Source organism: Equus przewalskii, chromosome 1 (assembly GCF_037783145.1).
Source record: "Equus przewalskii isolate Varuska chromosome 1, EquPr2, whole genome shotgun sequence".
In the NCBI taxonomy this organism is placed as follows: Eukaryota; Metazoa; Chordata; class Mammalia; order Perissodactyla; family Equidae; genus Equus; species Equus przewalskii.
The window spans coordinates 131,449,830-131,475,127 of NC_091831.1; the positions used below are offsets into that span (position 1 = coordinate 131,449,830).

The 25,298-nt window shown below is 41.1% G+C and overlaps 1 protein-coding gene across 1 annotated transcript in view; it reads left to right on the top strand.

Annotated features, from left to right (window-relative positions):
• RORA (RAR related orphan receptor A) overlaps positions 1–25,298 on the top strand; it is a 688,440-nt gene that overhangs the window by 494,449 nt on the left and 168,693 nt on the right. The window contains exon 2 of the mRNA XM_070578616.1: positions 19,849–19,878. Coding sequence (XP_070434717.1) covers positions 19,849–19,878 — 30 coding nt within the window. The remainder of the gene's footprint in view (positions 1–19,848; positions 19,879–25,298) is intronic.

The following is a 25,298-nucleotide window of genomic DNA, read 5'->3' on the forward strand; positions in this document are numbered from 1 at the left end:
GGAGCTTAGGCTTCAGAAATAAACGATATTGTCCCTATACTTAATTGGAAGGATTCATGACTTATATCTTTGGGAGTGAGGACAGTGGGTGATAGAGTGTGAATAAGGCAAGTGTGTAGATGGATAAGTAAACAAAAACAGTGTGGCGTGATAGCTACGAAAATGGTAAGCACAGAGAAGAGAAGGCAACTTCGGGGAGAATTTAGAAGAGGTGCCCCTTCTTAGAGGTGGATGCAGACTTGCACCTGGGCTCATGGATTTGGGAAGGAAAATGTCCCCGCCCATCCCTTCACCAATGTCCTTGAGCTGTAACCAAGCTGCACAACAGACCACAGACCAGATTAACGGTGCGCTGGAGAGAGAGAACCAACATAGCTTGGGTGTGATAAAGAAGTGAAGCCCGTACTGAGTCTTGAAGGGTAAGTGGGAATTAGCCCAAGAAAGAAAAACGAGATCACATTTCTGGCAGATGAAAGAGAAGACCAAAAATCTCAGAGGTCTTTAATAACATGGAACCCTTGGAGACCTGTAAATACTGAGAACTCAGTTGACTTTTTTCATCGAGTAACTTCCTTGATGCCTCGAATACAGCATCATACTGGGAAACGTTTGTTGCTGGTGAAATACAGCAGCAAAGATTCCCTGACTTTTTCTCTTGCTTTGTCTATGGAGCTGTTCTTTTCCCCACACAAAGTAAAGGATGAGTAGGCTATTCTCAGTTCCCACACCCATAAGGAGCCAGTTGAAAGTACTCCTTGGATCCCTGTTCCCTAAGAGTGGGATGAAAGATTTCCCCGAAGCACCATCACATCAGCTCGTTTCCTCTAGTTTCTGCAAAGCTAAAGATCTTAGGGACTGAGGCTATGGTCAGACAGGATCAAGGTCAACCACCCCGATCCCCTTCTCTTACAGCAAACTTTACCTTCCCTTAAGGTTGGTGTCGCTGCTGAAAATCGTGTTCTGCAGTACCTCTTTGCTGGCAATTGTCCTGGAAAAAAGGACTAATAAGGAAGGGTTATTAAATTTTAGACACTTCTGAATAGAGTGGTAAATTGTTATTCAAATTCCATTTGATGCCCAGTGTGCACAGTATTCTTCACATGCTTTAGTTTTTTCAAACATTGTGTGCTTCCTCTGCTCCTCCTGTTTCTCCTAATGAGCACAGTTCCCATATCTGGGGAGGGCAACCCTCTCTGCAAGGTCCTTCCTGTCTCTTTGACCTCCCTGGCTTTCCTCCTGGACAAAAAGCAGATCAGCTAGTGGACTAGCATTGTTCTCATCATGTTCTATGTGCGTCTTTTGTGTGAAATCGGTGAATAGAGCTCTCTTAGCTTCTGGAATATAAGTCAAACTTGGGTAACTAACACACGGGTAAATTTATTGAATTTATCGAATCAGCTCTATTTGAAAAACTACTGTTAAGTATTAAAATATCACCAGTAATGTTCATTGTGGGCAAATACTAAGTAGAGTAAAGATAAAAGTGAAACTTTCGATGACACCCGTGATCAGTTGGAGGAAGTGTCAAGCATTGGTGCTACAGTTCTGTGCTTCTCCCCATAATCCCTATTTTGCACAGAAATCAGGAAACATGCCCAGGATTACTTAGTAAAATCAAATTTGAGAAATGAATGCTCCGAATCTTAATGTTGGCCTCATTTTCTAAAGAAGTGGTATGTTGACTCCAATTCTATACAGAAAGTTTTTGGGCTAGATTTGGCCCCAAGCCTTTTGATACTCCAGATTTTCTTCTGACATGACAGACATAGTGACGTACCTCACTTGAGAGGAGAACAAAGAAACACGTCAGGCAGTTTGTGTATTGTTTGGATTCAAATCTCAAGAAATGGAGTGGAATAATCTATCTATACGCTAAACTAAAGAAAAAATGAGAAAAGTGTATCTAGATGAATGCCATCTGAATTTTAAATTAAATATGAAGAATAAAATCATAAAAATAATTTTTGAAAATATAGCTGAATCTGTTTTTGGAATAGACGAAGTCTTTATAGTCATACAAGCAAAGACAGAAACCGTAAATAAAAGACTACTAGACTTGAACCCACCCATTTAAATAAAATAAAATTTTTAAAAATTTGCACGTATAAAAAAAGACGAGGGGCTGGCTCCGTGGCCGAGTGGTTAAGTTCGCGCACTCCGCTGCAGGCGGCCCAGTGTTTCATTGGTTCGAATCCTGGGCGTGGACATGACACTGCTCATCAAACCACGCTGAGGTGGCGTCCCACATACCACAACTAGAAGGACCCACAACCAAGAATATACAACTATGTACCGGGGGGGCTTTGGGGAGAAAAAGGAAAAAATAAAATCTTTAAAAAAAAAAAAAAGGCGAAATTTAGAAAGAAAAAACAACATATGATTAACTTTACAGAATTATTACAAACTGGTAGGTAAAAGACTAATACAGTAGCCCACCCTTATCTGCAGAGGATATGTTCCAAGACCCCCAGTGGATACCTGAAACCACAGATAGTACCAAACCCTGTATATACTATATTTTATCTTATACGTACATACCTATGGTAAAGTTTAATTTAAAACTTAGGATGTAAGGGATTAAAAATAATAACTAATAATGAAATAGAACAATTATAACAATATGCCATAATAAAAGTTACCATAGATCTCAGCAACCTCAGCATAGGATTTTTGCTTTCCTTATTAAGTTGAGGGCTTTCACCTTTCACTTCAAGGTAGCACTTTACAGCTTCTCTTTGGCATGTCAGAATTGCCAGCATCTCTACTCTTGCACTTTGGGGCCATTATTGAGTAAAATGAGGTTGCTTGAACACAAGTACCACAGTTCTGCGACAGTGGATCTGATAACCCTACTAAGTGACTGACAGGCGGGTAAGGTATACAGTGTGGATACACCGGACAAAGGGATGATTCACGTCCTGGGCGTGATGGAGTAGGATAGTGCGAGATTTCATCATGCTACTCAGAATGGCAAGCAATTTAAAACCTATGAATTGTTTATTTCTGGAATTTTCCATTTAATATTTTCAGACCACCGGTAATTGAAACCACAGAAAGTAAAACCTTGGAGAAGAGGAGACTATTGTACCACAATACAAAAATAAGCAGGGATTATGGACAGCCGGTTAAAAGAGGAAATACAAAAGTCAGCAAACTTAGACAAAACAATCTCATAAGTCAACAAAGAAGTGTAAATTTAAAAAAGATACTTTTTAGTCAACTAAGTATCAGGATTCATTTTTCAAGATAATGTTCAGTGTTGGGGAGGGTGTACCTACTCCAGGAATTATAAATTGATAAACACTTTCTACAGGACACTTTAATGATATATATTCTTTTTAAAGGTTAAACTTTCAAGAATGTACTTTTTAAAAAAATCACAAATGTCAACCAAGATATATGTAACAAGGATATTTATGGTAGAATTATTTTTAATAACTAAAAAAATGGAAATGACATGAAGGGCTATGATTATCAATAAGTGGTGGAGTTAATGGGGGTTTTAATTATCTCCTCAAAAAATTTGTCTAAATGTTCTGCAATAAATAAGTATTGCTTTCATTTTTCAAAAATGATGATGCATCCTTCTTAAGAAGGATACTGGAATGCTTTCACGGTGGCATAGCAAATAGGGGGCAGGCAGTGGGAGTGGTTAGCCTAGGGGGAAGGAATATTTTATAACTGACATTGCTTAGAATTGTCAGCCCATGGTAATAATCAAAAGCAAACCAGCTTTTAGTCAGGCTCTGTATTGTTTTTAAATTATTGCCTGCACTCTGGGCGACGGCTCCCATGGCCTTCTCCTCTCCTTGATATATGATTGTGGCTGCTGAGGCTTCTGGAAAGAAAGAGGAAGGGGCGACACCTCCATTTCAGCATCAATTATGTAAAAATCACTTGAAATTGGTACTTTATATCAGTTTCTACAAGAAAATACATAATCACTGCATGGCTACAAACACGGAAGCGCTGTTCCAGCTTACCCAGGTGGGCCTGCTTCAGGATGGAGTGGCAGCCTTGTAGGCTTTTGTATTCTGCATGTCTGTGGAGTCCCACCGGAGCCTCGTTTGTCCCATCATACAGGAACTTCACAAGTGAGAGTTGCTGGCTGACAGAGAGGTATAGCTCGCATCTCTCTCCCAGAGGAACCGTGAATGAGATACCATATAATATGAATGGATATCCCCCTAGGCACTCTATAAATTTATTATAAAGCACCGGATTTTGCAATAGCAAAAATAACTTATGAAATTTGAGGAAAGTGTAAAAATGTGAAATTTATGTCTGTTCAGGGTCACCCTAGACCACAGATTCTCCTGAGTAACAGGCCTGATTTCATTAACACAAGAACAGGCCTTATTTCAGCCAGATCAGGCAGGAATACTGCGACGTGTGAGTGGCTCTGAAGCTTCCAGGGTTTGGGAGCAGGAAGTAGACATGAGTCAACCAACTTTTCTGGAAGGAAATAGCAAATGTGTACAACTCTGTAAGTTGAGGCAGTAAGAACAGGTGCTTCGACAATACCTTGTTCACTTTAAAAATCCACTTTGTAAAAGATCCTTAGAGAGGTCAGATTTGAGTGTGGGGCTGTACCTGGAAGATTCGGGTTGGGGGAGGCCTCATTTGGGCAGCTGTGTGTGAGATGTATAGCATCTAACTTAGGCTTGTCGGTTTTGCAAAAACAGTATGTTGGGGTTGACGTAGCTCTTTAGATGTTTATTGTTCCAACTGGCTTGGCGTTTAGTTATCTTTTAAGGAAGTCATAAGGAGAGGTGAGATTTGTGGTACGGAAATTACTCAAAATCCTGCAAAAAGCAATGCATACCAACTGGAGTTATTTTCAGTTCATTAGAGCTGAAAAATCTCTCCCCCATATATTGTGCCGGCCAGTCAGGAGTGAGGGCAGAACATAAAGGCTCCCTCAGAAGACCGGCCCTTGTTTTTGCTCCTGTTAAAAACCCCTGAGAATCTCAGGAAACAGGGTCCCTGTTTCAGGTGCCCACCCTAAATGCAGGTACTGTTTGTGTATTACATCAGTTTAATGAGAAGACCATCTCACACTCATTAAGTTGATTTGAAAAATGATCGGAAGCTTCGCGACAATGTCCTTCGAGAATATGAATGCCTCCAAGGCTATATCCATTTTAGGAAAACCAGGTCTCTTACCTTTGCTCTGGCTTCACCTCAGCATTTTCTTCTGCAGCAGAAATAATGCATTTAGTCATTTTGGAACAACGGTTTAATACATTAATGATTGCAGGTGCTGTCCCTGGAATTTTGGCTCTGCAAACGTTGTATGGTGAGTGGGTCAAAGACAGCAAGCGAGGGTCATGTAGAGTGAGGGTTTTACGGAACCAGGACGCACTGCAGTGTAAGCAGAAGCACCCCACGTAATTACAAGAGGTGAGGAATACGTGCTATGTAGACCGTCAAAGACACATGTGGCCATGTGGTGGGTTGCAGGAAGGAGAGGGGAGGGTGGAAGGGGTGTCAAAACGATATGAAATCAGAGAAATGCGGGCCTCCTACTCCTTGGCTTTTGGAATTAAGAAGTTGTCATACAATCCAAGCCAGCAGCTTGAGGGGATTTGGCTAATAGTTAACTTAATTTTTCTGGAATGTCCTTTTTTTCTGTAAGTCAGCCTAAGTGGAAAGTGGAGCTCTGGTCAATGAATCAAAGGTGGGCGGGGCCGGCTGGGAGGACCAATTCCCCCTGGATCCTATACATGTTACTCCACTCCTTGGCTGTACTTCGAGTGCAGATTAAATGAATTGTTCCCATTAGCGAGCTGATAGCAAAGCCCTTTTAGATGAAGGAGACTCTGTACTTTGAATGTCACCGTGAGGAAAAGGTAGCCCTCATAGAAAAGTTGACAGTGCCACTTGTGGCAGTATTTTACTGTCATTGTTAAAACTATATAAAATGATGACTTACAGTAAGGCTCAGAGTTTCAGCATAATATATAATAATAATAAGACTTCTGTCAGCTTAGAAGTGATGTCGGATTTGTCTGCGGCTTGATGGTTTATCTGAGGCAGGGTGGTTGTAGAAGCAGTGCTTGGTGCCAGACGTGCTGTCTGAGGCTGACTCATTCTCCTGTTGATGCTCCTGACTGAGTGCATTCACTCTGATTAGTCACTTCTGCCTTCATTTGCTGGAACTAAAATCCTGCAAGTTTACTTGCTTCATCTGTGTACCTTTGATAGCCATATTTAAAGCATCCTTTAGTAAATGACACCAACGATGACTCTTGGGGGAACAGTAAAAATCAAGAGGGTGTTGAGTTGGCCAAAAAGTGCCTGATGTCTGAGTTCAAAGCCGTCCGACCTTTACCATATTGGCATCAGGGGGATGACTTGTTTTGTTTGTTCTGTTACCTTGGAAACTGAGGCACAGGTTTCATTTGAGCAAATAAAGAGGAAGAGAATCAGTTATCTTCATCATATAGTAGTTGTAGGAATTATTTGGAATATTTAGATAGTGTATGAGGATCTTTTAAAATACAAATGGTCGATATGTTAGTGGGGTGAAAATATATGAGCAGGAAGAGGTCCCTGTCACGTACATTCTGTGATGGACATAAGCACCTGAAAAAAGTCAGCAGGGCCTCAAGTGACTAAGGATGAAAAGAGAATGTGCTAAGGGTTGGGCTAAATTAACATAGCCTGTGTCTTTTCAGTGCCCCCCCAAACAAGTTTTGCTCTTGAAGCTCGTGGATGTGAAGAGCAATGATTGGGCTTCCCTAGGGAGAAGAGATGATTTCTGGGAACATGGATGGGGCTCATGCAAAAGGGCTGGCCAGAATGGAATTTGGGTCACCAGTTGAAGCTTTGGCTGATACTTGTACTGTTGGCTTTCCCCCTCAGCACCATGAGTACACGGACCATTGCTATCTTGTCAGCTCTTGTATCCCCGTCACCTAACCTAGTGCCTGACAACATGGAGCAGGGAGAGAACAATCACACAGCCAACCAGGTTGTACAGATGGCAAGTCTGAGTTTTCGTACTTGAACACATCCTACTTTGAGCCGAAAGATCAGATTGTTTACACGTTGTCCATTAATGAGATGGTCAAATAGTTTCCAGCTTCCCAGGAGCTTTCCCAGAAGCAAGTTCCTTTGCTTCTGGGACCAAATTAGTGACAGTTCTGAAACTAGAGGTAACTAAAGCTACCTCATTGGATATGGGTTAATGTCTCAATTCAAAAAGGCACGGAGAGCGCTGTTTTAACGTCGTGTGGGTGAAGGGCAAAGAGTGGAACACCTGGCTGTGGCAGAGCAGATGCACATGCATTTGGATAATATCACAGGAGTCCAGTCTCTCAGCCTGGTGGCTAGGAGTGTCCTTGAGGCTTGCGCAAGGCCCCTCTAGTCTCTTGTTCACAAATCCAAGGGGTAGGACAGAGGGGCACAGCCGTGCACCGTCTAAGCTCTGGTTTGCCAAGCCCAAACTGTACAAAATGAGAATGGACAACCAGAATGTAAAGTTAGGAGAGCTTATCAGTGAAGATTAACTCTGGTGGAAGGGAGGGGAAACCACAGGGAGCTCTTTGAGCCAGAAGACAGATGTTCATCTCTGATGCATTTTGTTGGATGCCTTTGGTTCTTGGTGTAGACATGGGAATCCACTTACTGGATTCAGCCAGAGGAGGAAATAACCACAGTGATCACTGAAAATGTCACATGGCTGAACTCTGGCCCCACCTCTGCCATACAGGGGCCAGCTGACCTCAATCATGCCCCTCCACCTTTCTGACACTCAGTTTCCTCACTGAAGAATGGTTTAACAATATCTTCACTACTTACTTCACCAAGGGAGATGAGGAAGTCAGAAGGTGGGTTGAAAATGTGCTGCCAACTGTATGACAGTGAACGTTTTTACAATGGTTAACTGCAAGTTGTCCTTGAACAGCTTCAAGTGAGTTTTAAAAAGTGAGACTCCAAAAAAGAAAAAAAAGATGGAGAAATGCTACATCTTGTTTGAATGCGGATCAGATCACTATTCTGAATGAATTGAAATTACCTGCAAAGGACCACGCTGCGAGTTAGCAACAACCATCTGCCTTAAAATAACCGCTTGAGAGAGTAGCCAGGATTTCTCGGGTTCTTGTTTGGGATCATTAACCAAAGGGACGTCTGATTCTGTTTAGGTTTCTATGTAGTCATGGTGGCCTGCTTTTAAGGGTGGCTCCTATTATATGCCACTGATGGGACTTTTCATCCAGCCAACAAAACATGAGCTGCTGAGAACAAAGAGAACCGAGCGAAAGATTGTCTAAGAGGGCAGACCCGTCGAAACTATAGTAAAAAGATGGCGAAGGGCCGTGGGAGAGGCAGGTGGGATTCAAAGTCAGGTCTTCTGATTTATTTCTACTGCATGCTTCCTTCACACGGCCCTAACAAAGTCCAGTGCTCCCTCATCAACCGAGGACGTTATGTTCCTAAAATGTATCAGAGGTGACAAAATCATGATTGGAAAGATTAAGACCTCATTGAAAACAAAAATTTCAGGAGGAAAAATCCAAGGCATTAAATATTTCTTTTCATAAGTAAGATGAAATGAATGACTAAATAAATGCATGTTCTGAAGATGTCTGCTCCCGGGAGCATTCGAACCTACTCTAGTGAGTAACACTTTCTTCAGCTGTTGAAGAAATACAACTGCTGCCTCTTCACACGCACGGGCAGAATCATTCACACACTTTATGTGAGAGAGACTGAGCCTCTCTTTTTTTTTTGAGGAAGATTGGCCCTAAGCTAACATCTTTGCCCATCTTCCTCTACTTTATATGTGGGATGCCTGCCTCAGCATGGCTTGATGAGCGGTGCCCAGGTCTGTAGCGGGGATCCGAACTAGTGAACCCCAGGCTGCCAAAGCTGAGCACGCAAACTTAACTACTACACCACTGGGCTGGCCCCTGAGCCTCTTTTTGAAGTTTTCCAGGCAGTAAGGACTTTTTATTATGAAAATTTCAAACATACCTACAAAGAGAGGCCACAGTGCAGTGTCCTCCTGTACACCCAACACCCAGATGGAACACTTATCAAGATTTTGCCACACGTCTGCATCTACCGTTTTTTCTTTGCTGAAGCATTTTAAAGCAGATCTCAGACATTGTATCATTTCATCCTTACATATTTCATATTTCCGTATGCAATTACATGCCTGGTACTCTCCCATTCTCCCTTATTTGCTTTTCAAGGCCACTCAGAAAGGTTTTGTGGTTGTTACTTTGTTTTGTTTTCTGGACCTGCTCTGTAGCATAAACTCATTTTCCCTTTCTGTACTATACTCATACCCATGACTTGGACCCTATGGTTCAGAAGAGTATGAATCAAGAAATGATGCTGCATTATTCTATTGAAGAAGAATGACCCCAAACTCACATATCAAATAATAATAATCCAAGGATTTAAAATCTGGGGTATACAAATACACAGTAGAGCTATCTTGAAACAGTAAAAATAAAAAACTAAGTTTGGCAAAGAGTGTTTTGCCAAGCTGCTATTTCCTATTGGTACGAGCATAATTCAGTGGCAATGGCATCCTGACTTTTATGTTTAAATCACTTTCCATAGAAAGGAGATTGCTAAACCCAAGTCAACCTCTAAGCTGTTGTATCTAAGAACGCTGAGTCCTGAAATCATTGTTTGCAAAACAGCTTTCTCAGTCTCAGAAATGGGAGAGTTAAACTCCTCTGGATTGCCGTATGTGAGAAGTCACGCCAGCTCTTCTTCTCTTCTTGCTATAGCATATGGTTAAGTGGGAATTTTTCTGTAGGTTCTTTATTATCTCAGAGCCAATATGAGATTAGCTCTACAAGCTGGGTTATAACCTTTACAGCTTCTGTGTCAGGGATCCGTTAACAAGATCATAAAGATCTTTCTAACAGATGAGGCCCACGTGCCCTGTGTTCAGCTCTGGTAATGACCAAATTGATTTTATCAGAAGTGTTTAAAAGTGCCATTTTACCTTTTCTATTGATTGCCTGACCTCTGCTTTGGGTCCTGGGGTTGGTGTGTTGTCTCTCCCCCCTCACTCTTTGTATGTAGGCCTCTGGTTTCTCTTCACCTGCACAAACTTTTCCTTCTGCGCCTCCAGACCATCTCATTTAGCACTTGCCTCACCTCTCTGTTCCCCTTCTGTTCTCTGTACATTTCCAGGTGGCTAGGCTTCAGGGTCACAACCGGTAAACTAGATGCATGGCTTTTGGGAGCCCTCTTCATTCATTCAGCTGACAAATTTTCTTGAGCTCCTACTGTGTGCCAGGCACCCTTCTAAGCACTAAAAAAATACAGTAATAATGCAGGAACATGAAGTCCCTGCCTTTAAGAGTTGACATTGTTGGAAAGACATACAACAGCTATTTAATAGAACGCCAGAAGGAGAGAAACACTGTTAAGAAAAGTAAAGCAAAGTAGAGAATGGGGCGGGGAGCACAATTCTAGATAAGCTGGTTAGGGAGCATCCTGGGAGGGGGTGGCCTTTGAGCAGAGATCTGAGTGGATGGGAGGGAGGCCTGGGGAGATCAGGAGGAAAATCGGACCAGGCAGAGGGGATTGCAAGCAGAAAGGTCTCAAGGCTGAAGGAAGCTTAGAGCTCTAGAGAAAATTCAAGAAGGCCAGTGCAGAAGAGTGAGACAGGCCAGGAAGAGAAAGGAGGAGACGAGGTGGGGAAGCAGGCAGGCTGGATCGTGGAGGACCTTAGGAGCCATGGAAGGAGTTTGAGCAGGAGACTCATATGATCTGATAGACAGTTGAAAAAGTCAGTCTGGTATAAATGATGCAGGTGAAAACTCCACGGGTCTAACTGAGTGTCCTGTACAATTATGGGAAAACTTGAACACATCCAAACCTCTGAAGGCGCTAGGGAAGAATTTCTAGAAGCCTCTCTCCTAGCTTCTGGTAGTTGCTGGCAATTCTTGCCGTTCCTTGGCTCATAGCTACATCATCCCAATCTCTGCCTCCATCTTCACATGACCGTCTCTGTTTGTCTTCCGTGTCTGTGTTTCCATTCATTATTTCATTTTATTCTCACAGTAACTCTGTGAGGTAGGTATTTTAATATTAACTTTCCTTTCTTATTATTAAAATTTTATTCATACAGTTTTATTATAGAAGTTTTAGAAAATGCAGACAAAGAAAATAAAATAAAAATCATCCATAATTTCTCCACTCAGAGATAATCACTCTCATTGATTTAGTGTATATGTTTTAGTCTTCTTTCCATACATGTTTGTTTGATTTCTTTCTTCTTTTGACAGAGATGGAATCGGACTATGCTTTGGGGCTTTGAATTTTTTGTTTCTATTAAGACAGCTAGAACATCTTTCTATACAATTCATTATTCATTATCTTAGTGATAGTAGAGCGTTCCACAATGTAGACATACCATGGTTTATGTAACTCGTCCAATGCTGTTGACATCTGGGTGGTTCCTGCCTAAGGTTTTGCTGATAGAAACAATGTTGTGATGAGAACCCTATGTACGTCCAGGATTACCTCCTCAAGCCTACATTTCTAGTGCTCGAATTGTCAGATGAAAGAAGAAAATTTTTTTTCCCTTTTTTTAGACATGAGGAAACTGAGGCTCAGAGAGACTAAGTATCTTGGCCAAACTCACTCGCACAGCTGGCAAGTGACAGAGCTAAGACTGCAATCCAGGTTTGCTGACTCTAAATCTCATGGGGGGAAATAGTTTGTCCATCTAATCTAATAATTATCATACTCGGTAAATTCTGTGAATGCAAAGGAAATCCCTTGGTGACTACTTTCATTTCTTGACTTGTCACCCAGACGTGGCCAATCCAGACAAACTGCCTAAAGTTCTGTCATCAGAGGCAAGTAGAGAGGCTACAAATACATATTTAATAGGCGTTTTCATCTTTCCTCTTCAAGATGATAATAATGTTGACATTTTTAGAAATCCTTTACAGACTCTTGATATCCTGTATGTTCAGGAATTATTGAAGCTGCCTCTCCACTTCTCAACATTCATTTGATATCCCATTGGATCCTGAGGCTTTTAGTGTTCATGGTGGTTCTGACAGTGGAGCTCATTTCCTTCAAATTCACAACCTAATTCCCATTGTTTCTACTTCAGCAGATTCCCTCTCCTTTCTAGGTGCTTCAGGACATGAGTGAATCCATGGAATTTTTGCCTCCTTTTCCATAACTAGTATACCTTGATCTATCCTTGCTTCTGCCTCCAGGAGCAGACTTTGGGTTGAGGGTGACTGTAGATTTCTTCGGGCATGACTTGCCCTGGCCTGGTATGCTGGCTAGGATTTATGCTCCATGAGATATGACTTAGGTTGTCTGCACAAGGGCATGATATATGAAGCGTCCATAGTGCCTGACTTGCTTTGGGGCCACAACTCCATAATCTTTGGGTCATCCTCATCCAACCCGTTCTGGTAGCTTCGCACTGGAGGATTGCAGCTACACTGTTTGACAGCATCCAGGCAAGTCACCTACAGACAGTTCAAGTCAGTACCTGCCCATGTTAGTGGCAGAGATAAACAATTTCAACAGATTTAAGAGGTATGTCAAGTAAAGCATTTCCTGGAAAAGTATGAAAAGAGCTGTTGGGGCCGGCCCGGTGGCGCAGCGGTTGAGTTCGCACGTTCCGCTTCAGCGGCCCGGGGTCCGGGATTCGGATCCCGGGTGCGGACACGGCATCACTCATCAAGCCATGCTGTCGTAGGCGTCCCACATATAAAATAGAGGAAGATGGGCACGGATGTTAGCTCAGGGCCAGTCTTCCTCAGCAAAAAGAGGAGGACTGGCAGCAGATGTTAGCTCAAGGCTGATCTGCCTCAAAAAAAAAAAAAGAAAAAGAAAAGAGCTGTTGATTTTTACTTGAGTTGAATGATTCACTTACAAGATAAAACTATTCAAGTCCAGATGGCTAAGCTGGAAGTGTTGATAGCTGTCAGTTCGCTTCTCTGCCAGAGCTTCAAGATCAAATTTAAGTCAACTAAGTAATATCTGATGGGCAGCTCCATTTTCAATATAGAGACTCAATAAAAGGAAATCAATTTGAAAGGACAAGAATTCTTATTATCCTTATTGTCCATTAGAACTGACCAAGCATTTGGTACCAGCCAGCCATAAGAGGAGCAATTACCCTCCTTAGGGATGGACTTTTCATAATGCCTTGAAGAGTAATCTCTAAGAGAAAAGATGAATATTTCTTAAATAAGTGCAATCTCAAATTTCTTTCTGGGATAGACTGATGGTCTCTTTCTGTTGCCTTTGCTGGGCACTAGGAATGTGGTTTTGTCCTTGGAACTGTTTTATCAAAGATAAAGGCAGCAGTTGAAAGAGGGGCTAGCTCTGGCCTGCCTGTCCAAAATTAAAAGATATTTCTGGGCACAAATGTCAGGAAATATGACCTAGAGATGGAAGGCAATCACACACACACAAATTTTTTAATTCCAAAAACAGAAAAAATTCCTCTTATCGATGTCCATAACCATTTTTCAAACTAAAATGAAATTTTTTTTCCACATTAAAAAGCACCTTGATTGGTAAAAGAGGTGAAATATTATTACTGAAACAACTCAACCTAGGCTCAAATCTAACATAAAGGAAACCTTGCATTAAAGTATTATTTATCTTCATAATTAGTATTTCTAAATGATTTTTAAAGGCTTTTTATGCAATTACAAAATGTTTGATTGTCGTAACATTGCTAATGCTTTGATGCCTTCCGCGTGTTGTCCTTGGTCCCTGCAACCCTGGCACATAATTTATTTCTCTTTTGAGTGAACTCTAAGCATTAGTGTCCATTAAGAATTTTTGAAACAAAGTCTAGAGATTACTTGGAGCACTTTCAGTAATATGTACTGATTATCATTAATAGCTCTTTTGTCCTAGACAAGGACATTGTTTTGTTACATCGTGTTGTTTGGTGAAGCCCTACTCGGACGGTTCCTGATCCACCTCCTGCATTGACTCTCTCCTTGACTGTGCGTGGAATGGAGTAACCTCATGGGACATCTCAGGATTCGGGGGTTGGGGGGGGGACACAGGGCCAGCACAAAGTGCTATTTTTTCTTTATGCAACAATTGTTAGCCATTCAAAAAAAAAAAAGCCTAAATACTGGACCTTGGTTTTTCAGCTAGTGTTCATGAGCTGCATATAAATGCTGTTTTAACTACTAGCTCCTTACAATGAGGAAATCAAAAAGGAGGGAGCAAGTGGACCCAGGAGATGGCAATCTTTGCATGATGCTTGTTGATAATATGGCAGGAAGGAGGGTCAATGTTCCAGATTTTATTTTGAAACTTCTGCCTGAGCTCTCAAACGCTCATGGAGCAGATTATCTGTCTGTTTAACAACATTGCCCTAATGGGTATGCCGCCCAAGGGACAGCTATTTATCCAATGAAAGCGTCTGTGATTAGGAGCGTCATTAGGTGGAAAGAGGCCCTATGCTAGGTGTCCCACGTGAATTATCTGATTGAAGTCTCACTACAAACCTGGCACTGAGAATTTTATCCCCATTTTATCAATAAGAAAAATGGAGGCTCAAAGAGGTTAAGCCGTTGGCCCACGGCCTCACAGCTTGAGTAATGGGCATCTTATTTAATTCAGTCATCTTGGAAGGAGGGAGAAGAGATCTTGTGCAGGCCTTCAGATTTGGAATCTTCCTTTTCTAGAAATTAAACGGAGAGTCAATGAGTGGGGCTAGTGTAGACTCATGAATTGGCCAATTAAAGATTTTGTTAATTATCATTTAGCACATACATGCTCCCTGCCGTGCAAACTCACTTGAAATATGGAAACACTGACATTTAAAAACAAAAAGAAGAAAAAAGAGAAACCTCACTGCATTTTATTTTAGGAATTCTTTGTCATCTTTGTTTTTCTTTTTGTTTTTTATTCTAATGCAGAACTTATCCATGTTGAAAATATCTCTATCTCAGCAATTGTTATCTCATTGTGAAAGAAACAACAGAAATCATATAAGCTGAATATTGGCAAAAGGGGCAAAAGGGCAGCTCTGTAGCTAGAGACTTGTCCAGAATGCAGGGCCTCTGGAAATGCTGGGTTAGTAATTGGCATGTCTGGGGAGGAGGAAAGATGACATTTCTTACCAAAAAAAAAAAAGTTAAAATAAACTTGGTACCCAGACAATTGCCTCGAAACCAAGGGACAATAAGAAGTCCATGAAGGAACTTAATTGCTCCAAGACTTGGCACTGATTGGAAATATCAGATTGCATTCCTAAAGTTCTCTGCTCTGGAATAAGTATAACTCTGAAACAGCTGATAACCGTGACAGTGATAAATCTGTGGTATTTCCATGACATTTCCTTTGCTTTACTTTGAAGCATGGTCGGCTAAATAGAGTCCGGCAGCCCTGCTTTGGGTAGAGTGTGGAGATTTTTCCTCTTAGTTTTAAAGGCATTAATTGGCAATTTAAAACTGCTGTCATATTGTTGAGTTAGAAATTACTCTAAAGCATTACCTAGAAATGTTTCTCTCTCTCTCTTTATATATATATGTGAACTGGGTGAAATATAAGGAGTCTCGCAACTCTATCAAAAGGTACCATTTTTCTGTAGCCCAGATAATTTTAAAATATCATCCAAAAGAAGTGTATCTTTTACTTATATAACCTTTTGTGGGTACTGCCTTCTTTCTTTTTTGGTTTTTAAAGGCAAAAAGAAAAAAGTTTCAGGGGGTTACCTTTGATTGTGAGCTACACTAGATTTTCTACAGTGCAAAATAGATGTCAGCCTGTTGCTTAGAAAGAGGAGGTTTGGTCTGGTAGCTAGAAAGCAGGGCAAGGAGCCATTGATCGATGAACTAGGAGGGAAATTAAGAAATTTTGTAGTTCAACTTTCTCTTTCTACAGACGAGAAAACTAAGGCTCAGAGAAGTTAAGTGACTTGCCCAAATCGTCCAGCGAGTTCACTGTTGGCTCAGGGTTTGTGAGTGCTTCGTGTTTAGAAAGTTGGTCCCACCCTATCCCTCTCCACAACTCCAAGAAGTCCCGATCTCTGTAGAGAGCGCCGCTCTGCTCCCTGGCCTGTCGGCGAATCTCTGGGGAGGATCCTGGTGTTCTTCCCAGTCATTTGGAAGTGAATCAAAACCTTCACCACTTGGTTCAACACCCTTTGGTGGTGGCGATCAAAGTCCTTTGCCCGTGCTGATCAGCAGGCTGGACAAGGCAGCCACTTGCCAGTGAGCAAATAGCTTCCCTTGATTTTAGAAAGTAGTGTCCCGTGGAGTTCAGAGTCCAGGCAGAATACTTACTTATAAGAGATTTGATTCTGTCTCATGCTCTCCTCCAGCAAATATGAATTTTCAAGTCAGAACACTTGGTCTGAGAACCAGAGTCCTGGGCTGCGAGGTGGTATGACACCCAGGGACATCAGGAGGAGCTATGCATAGCTTTCAGTAGAACATTCCAGTTCAACTTTGTTAAAATAAGACTGTGGGCTGTGTGGGCTGCCCACCCTGTGTCAAAGTAAATAATTAACCCTTAAATCACACTTCCCAACTTGTAAAGCTCTTTATTACACATTACTTACACATCCTTCTTTCATTTTAGTTTGCACAACAGCCTTTTCAGTATTATGATTGTATACAATTGTAAAGACTAGGAAATTCAGGCCCAGAGAACTTAAGTCACTTGCTCAAGGTCTCTCAGCCAAGAGGCGGGAAAGTGGATGGACTAAGAATGCAAGCTCAGGTCAGCTTGGCTCCAAATCCAGTTATCTTAAGAGCTGCCTTTAGAAAGTTTATTCTTTTCTGCTTCTAGGCAGAATTAGAGTTATTTGCCTCCTAAATACTCATCATAATTTATCTTTAGAAAACTGACTTCTCCGAAAATTCTTAATTCAGAGCTGCTGCTACTGGTAGCATTAGATTTGGATAAGTCTTTCCCCTTCCACTTAAGGACAAAAGTGGACAACGTGTGACTGCTGAGATCTCATTGAAGAGGAACTCCATGACTAGAAAGACAGGTGTCCTGCATCCTCTGGAGAAATGAGAAGAAAAAGGAAAGAGAAGACCCTCTCCCCCTCCCACCACCATTTATGGGTGAAGAAATGGCTGCTGGTCACAAACCAGGGCACACAGGCCTCTCTGTCCATCTCTTTCACCCAAGCCCTGGGGGCTTCCTGGTTTAAATGAGGCTGGGGGACAGGGCCCTGTAGGTTTCACTTACTTAGGGAGCTGAGTGCTGAGTGGTATGCTCCAGGGAGTAAGTAAATCTTTTTTTGAATATCTACTCTTTTGAGAGGCTCTATCTGTCCCAGGGTTTTTAAATACGTGCTGTGGACACACTACCGGTCCGACATTAACCTTTCACTGAAAACTTTTTATTGTGCTGATTAAACTCCTCTGAGCCTCGGTTGGCCCATCTGTGAAGTGAGAAGGATGTTTTCTGCTTTTTGTACGCTTCTTGGGAGTCCATTACCAGGCAGTACTAGAGCTTCTGCAGAGAAAGGAGGCACACAAATGCACGATGTTAGTGGGATCATAATTGTTATTTTTCAGGAGAGAAGGCGGAAGGGCATTCCAATAAATTTTCCAGTCATTCCATTAAATTTGTCATTTTTATGTTCATATTGTTTTCGTTTGCTTGCTTTTTCTTGGGAAACAGAATTTTGTCTTCATAATGGCTATTAAGTAAAAAAAAAAAAAATTAAATATTATGCACAGTCCTGTCTGTATAATTAGGACTTATAATATACTTTTCAAAAATACATTGCTTTCATGAGAGGCATGTGTTTTTTAAGCCTTTCTCCATAAAAGTGTGTTTATAATTTATTGATATATTTATATGTAGTAGATATAATTTACATTGTGTTTGTACATGTTAGAGTTGCCGGACAAAATACAGGAGGATTAAATATACAAAAAATTAATATCCGAAATTCAAATTTAACTGGGCCTCCTGTATTTTATCTGCTAAATCTGGCAACTCTTACATAGATCTATCCCCTAGTTACTTATATTGATCACTAATTGGCGTTAAACAAAATTGAGGCCCTGAGTTTGTGCTGCTGCCGCCCATGCTTTCTCCTGGAGACAGCTACAAGAGGTTTTAGCTCTGTGCTCCTGTGATCTCAAAGGTCAGGCAGGCTTCTTGGAAAGATTTTCAAAATCTATTATCAATGTAATCATCATGACAATATTTGATGAGAACACTGTCTCACGCTGTATAATAAATTTAAGCAGAAAAGTCAAAGCAGTGGTATTTTCATGAGGCCTTTGGATGTCAGGAGAAAAGACTTCCACACTCAGCGAATATAGATAGGTCTGTTTTGGGCTGTGTTAAATCCAATTGTGTGGAGATCCTGAATAATCAGGAGTGACAGCATAAGCACTTTCTCTTCAAAGTGATTTTACAGAAAGTATTATTTCCTAAGGAAAGTACACGTATAGTTCTCATAATGCTGAAAGAGCACTAATGTATCAATTTATTGGTGTTGGTGTCATGTGCTAGAGTTGCAAATTGTATTCAGATTTTAAACTTTACTCACTCTTGCTGTTGGGGGAAGTTTCCTTCCCATGATAAAGCTGATTTCAAAAAATTCTAGAATACTTTTGTAGTTCCCCTATGAGAGCCTTCAAGGCATTTAGCAGAAGGTTCTAACTTCACTTTGCGAAGCCAACTCAAACATGGTGAAAAACAATAGTTTAGTTTTCCTCAATAAAAAGGAAAAAAAAAAAGAATTTGAGTTGGGCTATGTAATTTCAGCTTTCCTAAATAAGTCCTTTGGAAAATTGTGGGGGGAGCAAGTGTGTGATTTTGGTCTTGGCATACAACTTTGGAACTAACCTTTTTTTTTTTTTTTTAATGTCTACCATGGATTTTCATAACGGATTTCTTCCCTGTACGATATGTTCCATAGCTAAGTAATAGGTCTGATGTGGGTGCCAAATTTTTCAACAACTTTTACTTTCCAGAGGAGGGTTAAATAGTTCTCTCAGTAGTTTCTCTAAAAGAAAAAAAGTTTCAAGGTTTACCACAGTTCTTAGTCACAAGCTAAATGTTTTCAAGAGCTTTATTACTTTGAGCCTATTTAGTCTCAAGAATGTCCCCCAAGAAGAACAAAACATAAAGAGCTCAAAATGGAGTACTTCTGAAGCAGAGATAGTACGCTGTTTGAATGGAAGCGTGCATTCACATCATCTTTCTATGGACTTACGTGCCAAACCTTGCTTAGTTCCACTCGTCACCTGCTCTCTGTAAGTCATACTGGAAACATCAGGGGTGCTGACTCATGAATCCCTCATGGTTGCCTACAATTTGTGTTCATTTTGGTGCCATTTAGAGAGAAGTAGCAGTCACTCCCCTTCTGACCTTAATGAGGACAGACAGATATGTACATTTTGTGGCTATTTCCCTCCCCATTAAAAGCTATGCTTCATGTGAGCAGGAAGAGTCATTTCATTAAAAAGTAAACACAGAATCAATGGCCGTGGCAAATTAATTGCTCTGTTGCTCAGCTCACTCTTGTCTGAGTAGGTTGGCATCACTCTCTTGTGCCTTAAATCTCCCTCACTCTGCCTATAAACATGATCTTCTCCTCTATTTAAATAACAAATGAGAGTCTTCTCTCACTCTGTTTAATTACTGTTCGTGCTGCTTCTTTTTACCACAGAACCTCTTAAAACCAGTAGGTGATGCTCGCTCTCCCCATCCTTCATGGTTGCATTACTCTGGGGCAGGTCCAGTGACACTGCCATGTAAGATTAAGACTAACCTTGTCTCTACATCACCATCTAACAAAATGCCTTCCTAAATACACTGTGAATAATGTACATTCCAAGAAGTACACAGGACACTTTCTTACCTTTGTCATTATTTCTTCTCTTCTAGGTATCTCAGTAACGAAGAAGACACATACATGTAAGTAATGCATTTTTTTTTTGTCCAAAGTTTTCTGAAGAGCTGGAATTCGCATATGTCTGGCTGCTGTGACCCTTCAAAGTATAAACTAATGTTTCAGCTGTGATCCATGGTCAACAGAGGTCAGACTTTTCTACCTGTAGTGGTCGGCAATGGTACATCTCCACCTGTTTGTACTGAGTGTGTGTTAAAGAGAGTCTAGACATATTCTGATGAATTCTAGTGGTTCAAGCCATTAATCTTTAGAAAAATCATAAAATCTAGCCAGGAGGATCAATTAATTACTTACTCATAACGCTTACTCTGGATCCTTCTTAGAAAAGTTGGTATGTTTCTAGGAAACATCACCTTGATTTCTTTTAAACTTTGGTCTCCTTTTCCTCACCATTAGTTCATGGTTTAGGCTGTTTTGTACTTGTGTCTGTGGAGCAGAGATACTGACTGGGAAATAGGCGCTGTTACTCGACCATGAGTGTGGCCTATGAGGGCCCTGGTAAATGGCATTGGTAGTTTGATGTGGAAATGTGCGCTGGATTTATACTCCGTATTCATTCCCACTTCTCAGGTTCAACTGCTTTCATCAATTGCCTTCATTCAAACTATACCATAAGTTTACAAACTCACGTCAATGTAAAGTGTTGTGATTTGCAATCTGAGCAATGATGTTTGACTGTGCCTTGAACCTCAGGGTAAAACCAATACGTCATTGATGCAGACAGTCAACTTTCACTGTACTTGACCAGCATATTCAGACTTTGAATTAATAGTGTCATTAGAATTTGATAACTATTTTAGACCACAGATTTGTGCTACCTATGAGATGTGTTTGGGCATCCTTCTAAGGCAAGCAGTGGAGATACTTATGGCACAATTTAGGGCCAACAAAGACGTGTCCCCAAATTTTTCCTAATTATGGTTTTAAAATTTTTTGATTTCATGTGAAACATTTGGGGGGAGAAATCTGTGTAACATCAAAGTAGTTTATCTTGTGCCTCAGTTGATTCTTGAAATCTGCTCTTGGGTTTGTCTGTCTGTCTATCTGTATTTGTAGCAAACAAAAAAGCAAAAAGCCCCACCAAATTCGATGTTTGCCTGACTTTTAGGGCCCTGTCCTGCATTCTCTCCACGTGGCTCTCCCATGGGCTTCAACAGAATGTTTGTTTGAGGAAAGATGAAAAGGTCAGGCCCATGACGGACACATGATCAGAACAGCACCTCCATCTCTCAATGCACAGCTCCCGTTGGCTGTCCTCCATCAGGGTAGTCTGTGGCCCTTAGCTTTTTGGGGGTTGTTTTGTCGTCGTTGTTGTTGTTGTTCTTGCTGTTGTCGGTGCATAATTGAGCTCATGATGACTGAGAGATTGACAGTGCAGGAGACTGAAGTCCTCTGTATATCCGCAGGGCAGGCATGGTACAGAGCGCTTCCTTGCACAGCCTTGCCCATGAGCTCGTCCCTGGCCTGGAGGGACCCACTCTAGAGGTGGTAAGTAATTCAGTCTTTCTGCTAGCTCAGTCCTGGGCCTCTCCTGGACAGGGGCGGATGATTGTGCCTACTGTTTATGGTGGTTTGGGGTATGGACTCCTGGCCACCTGGCAAAATACAGAAAGCCGCTATGTGCATTATGACTTGGCTCTTGGATAAGTGGACAAAACCACTAGTTCAAGTTCGTTGGATACAAAGAGTATCCTCAACTAATAAGAGAGAGACCATAGATATTAGTTCATAGATAGACCATCCATCCATAAGGACCTTCAAGGAATTATCATCCCTGAGCATAATTTCAATGGCCTATTACAGAAACAATAACCAGTGGTTGGATTTAAATTCGTGGAAGAATTTAGGTGACAGCATGAGAGTGGTGGCTAGTGAGGAAAAACAGATGTTCCAGTAAGAGGAAAGGTAACCAAGTTGGCCTTGCGGCAAAGGCTTAACTAACTTCATCAGCCATACCTGCTTTAAAACAAAATCAAGACATAACCTGAATGGGTGGATTTTGATTGCCTAACTATGAAAATCAGCAGGAAAATTCTTAGGCCTTAAGTAGAAAATAAATGTAGAAAGACTTAAAATAAAGCTCCCTTAATGTAATTCAAATATTAATTGACAGAAAGACTTAAATCAGAAATCATCTGGTTTTCTTATTGATATTTACTTTCATGATTTGGGCGAGAGGGCCCAAACTGGGCCAATGACAAGATGGAAAGAATAGCACCTGACTAGAGAGTTGACACAGAACTTTGCACATGCCAAGGAGAAATTGAATTGTCCAAGTTGCATGTTAGTGAAAGTCTCCTGTGCCACTTGCACATGGAGATTGTTTTTGTCACCCAACTCAGCAGACAGCCCATCACATTTCTGATCTTAGCATCTCTACAGGGCCCATGACTTGTGAGGAAGAAGAAAATCAATCAGTTCTTTCTCTAATAACAGTCACCCAAATGACTTCTTCTTTAGCATCTGTCGGATTTTTCTTGAAAACTGAACTGTCCTAACTTGCCTATAAGTTTTCTTAAGATATTAAATTCCAACTCCTTTTAAATCATTTTGACATCTGTTCTTCAAAAAGTTTCGCTATCAGTGAAGTGTATGAATTCATCTTTGTACTGTCTCCAGACTTCCATATTTAGCCAGAGTTCTGGAAACCTTGGTCAAGACTTGACTACATAATCATTGACAGCTGAAGTCACCCCCTATTAGCAGTTTCAATCTGGGTTTCCTAACTGCCCTCACTGAGAGATCGTTCAACTTACAAATTAACATGTACAGTTGCAGAATATATTATCAGACCGCAGTGTCAGCTCACAGGTACACCAGTCAGAGGTGCGAGAAATACAAAATGAACCTGAATCATTGTGACATCCGATAACATTTTAGGCCACCTTGTTATCTAGAAAGCATAGGTATTGCTTCTGTTAAAATAAAAAAAAAAAAATGTTTTGGGTGATTTGAGCCAGAAATTCCCAGGAAAAGAATACTAATTGTTGATTCAGAGGAATCCATAAGCGTGGTCTTGGGAGAACTCAGATTCTCCTGAGTTCCTGAGAAGGGCGCCTTTGTCATGAACTTCACTTGGCCAGTGGGGGAAAGTAACGCTTTGGGGCCTCTGGTACAAAGTCATCATGACCAAACTAGTCAAGGAATTCTTCTATTTGTGATGTTCTTCAATTGCTCATAGGAAATGCTGCCATTGGTTTTTGGTGTGTGAACATAAAAGGGAGTTTTGGCTTGTGGGATAGGGACCTACTAGAGAAATTTTACACTGTGGTGTAGAATTTCGATTTCATTTTTGTGGTGACTATCTAGCACCTGCATTTGGTTGGACACTTTCAAGATCGCTTTTGCTTTGGTGTTTCACAAGTTTGTTCTGGTCTCTTTCCTGCTGAAATAGTACAATGCGGATAAATATCTTTTTCTTGGAATCGGCTGCTGTCTTGGTTTTTATTATTTGCCAAGGACAACTGTTCATTTGCTCCTGACTTCTTCATCTGATTCTATTTGGATAGTTCTGCATTCACTAAAATGTTAGAAGATAACAAATACGGAGGTGAAAAATGCAACAGATCATCTTAGCTCTTTCCAGCTCCTGGGAAATTTAACATCTTAGAGTTACAACCTTGGGGAATACATCAGGCAGCTACTACAAAGCAGACCCAAAAGATACCTGGTAGGCCCCCGGGATTGCTTTGAGAGGCAACAGACCATTGTCGCTTCCTCCTCTTCTCATCCTTGTTTATATTCTTTATTCTTCCTGTTTAAGACTGTTTTACTCTCTTTCTTCCACCCTCAGGAACAGGCACTTAGAAACATACTTGAATTGCAGGTTACTCAGTAAGCAGTCAGGAAAATGCCTCAGTTCAATCTAATTTAAGGTCAGTTTTCCCTAATAAATAACAAAATATGCTTCTGAACCTTCCAAAATATTTTAATTTTAACACGAATAGCTATTAAAAGGTAATTTAGTACATTTTCAAATGCTTGGTTGCTGCAGGCTAATACCTAAAATATAAAATTAAAGTACTATATTATTTATAAAGAGATTTTAGTTCTCAATAGTAAAAATACTTTAGTACAAATCAGAATATTTCTTTGAGAAATAATCCTTTGTATCTGTAAGGGAAAAAAAAGTGTTTATTGCAATCATTTAAAGTGGAATAGGTTAATGTATTCACTTTTCACCCCTGGAGACATGGCTTTGAATTTGACTTAGAGAAAATTAGTTTTGAGGCCTCAACCTCCTCTCCTTAGGCATTTGTTGATACCACAAAACCAACCCAACAATTTGTCACAATTGTTGCCATTTGCTCAGGAGGTCCAAGAACTAGAATAACCTTATTTTCTTGTTTTCTTTTCCTTTCCTTGAGGCCATTCTTTTTGGTTGTAGATTCTTAGCAACCCCAACCTTGGGGCTCCCCCACGTTATTTTCACAGTCCAGGAAAACTCAGGAACCGTTCTTGGCAAAGCTAATGGAAGGTGCTTTGGTTATAAAGTTAATAGGTTGCCGTGGCAACGCGTGTGACTCATGGTGTGACTCACGGCAATTACAATTTCAGTTGCCGGCTCGGTGTTTCATTGGGACAGACCTGAGAAGAAGCCACACTGAAGTTCTTTTAGTAGGCTCTCATCCAGATCCTGTCTACCCATTGACGAACAGTCAGGAAAAGGGATAACCCAGCGCTCACAAAGTAGCCAGAGGATTCATTTCTCAGCTTGCTAAGGCTCTTGGCCATCCCAGACATTACGCCTGACAACGATGGGACATGACCAAAATACAGGTGCTGCCCTCTTAGAGGGCTAAACAATGGACAACTATTTATTGAGGACCTACTATGTGCTGACAGGTTCTTTGCCCTCAAGGAGCTTACAGACTAGGTTAAAAGGGGTGACTAGGGAGAGTGGGGACGTGGTCACTGAAAACACAAATGCCAAGTGTACCATTTCCAGAAGATTCAGCTCGTAACTTGGAAGCAGACCATGCTGAAAGTGTGAGAGAGGAGAAAACAATTAGATCATCCAGGATTCTGATCCTGTGACCTAAGCATACAAGAGCAATGAAGGGAAAGGTAACGATTTAACCCTGGGTGCTAAAAACTGTCCCTGTGGCTCCTCTCCACCCGTTCTCACCCAGAGTAACACCTATTGAGTGCCTTCAAGGTCAACCAGTCCAAGGAAGTAAAAATTCCCCATACTGTCTGGAAACGTTTGCCCTGTTAGACTCAGCCTGCAGAACGAGAGCCAAGGCCTCCTGGGCTTAACAGGATTTCTCCGTCTCATCATATTAAGATATAAATGGACCGCACTTGGCCTGCCAGTCAGTTCTTCCAAGGTAGAAGATTTGCATAGTCTTAAACCCAGAGTTCATGGTAGGGATCTGTGAATTCCATTAAAAAAAAAAAAAACGGGATATGTAGTTAAGTGTTT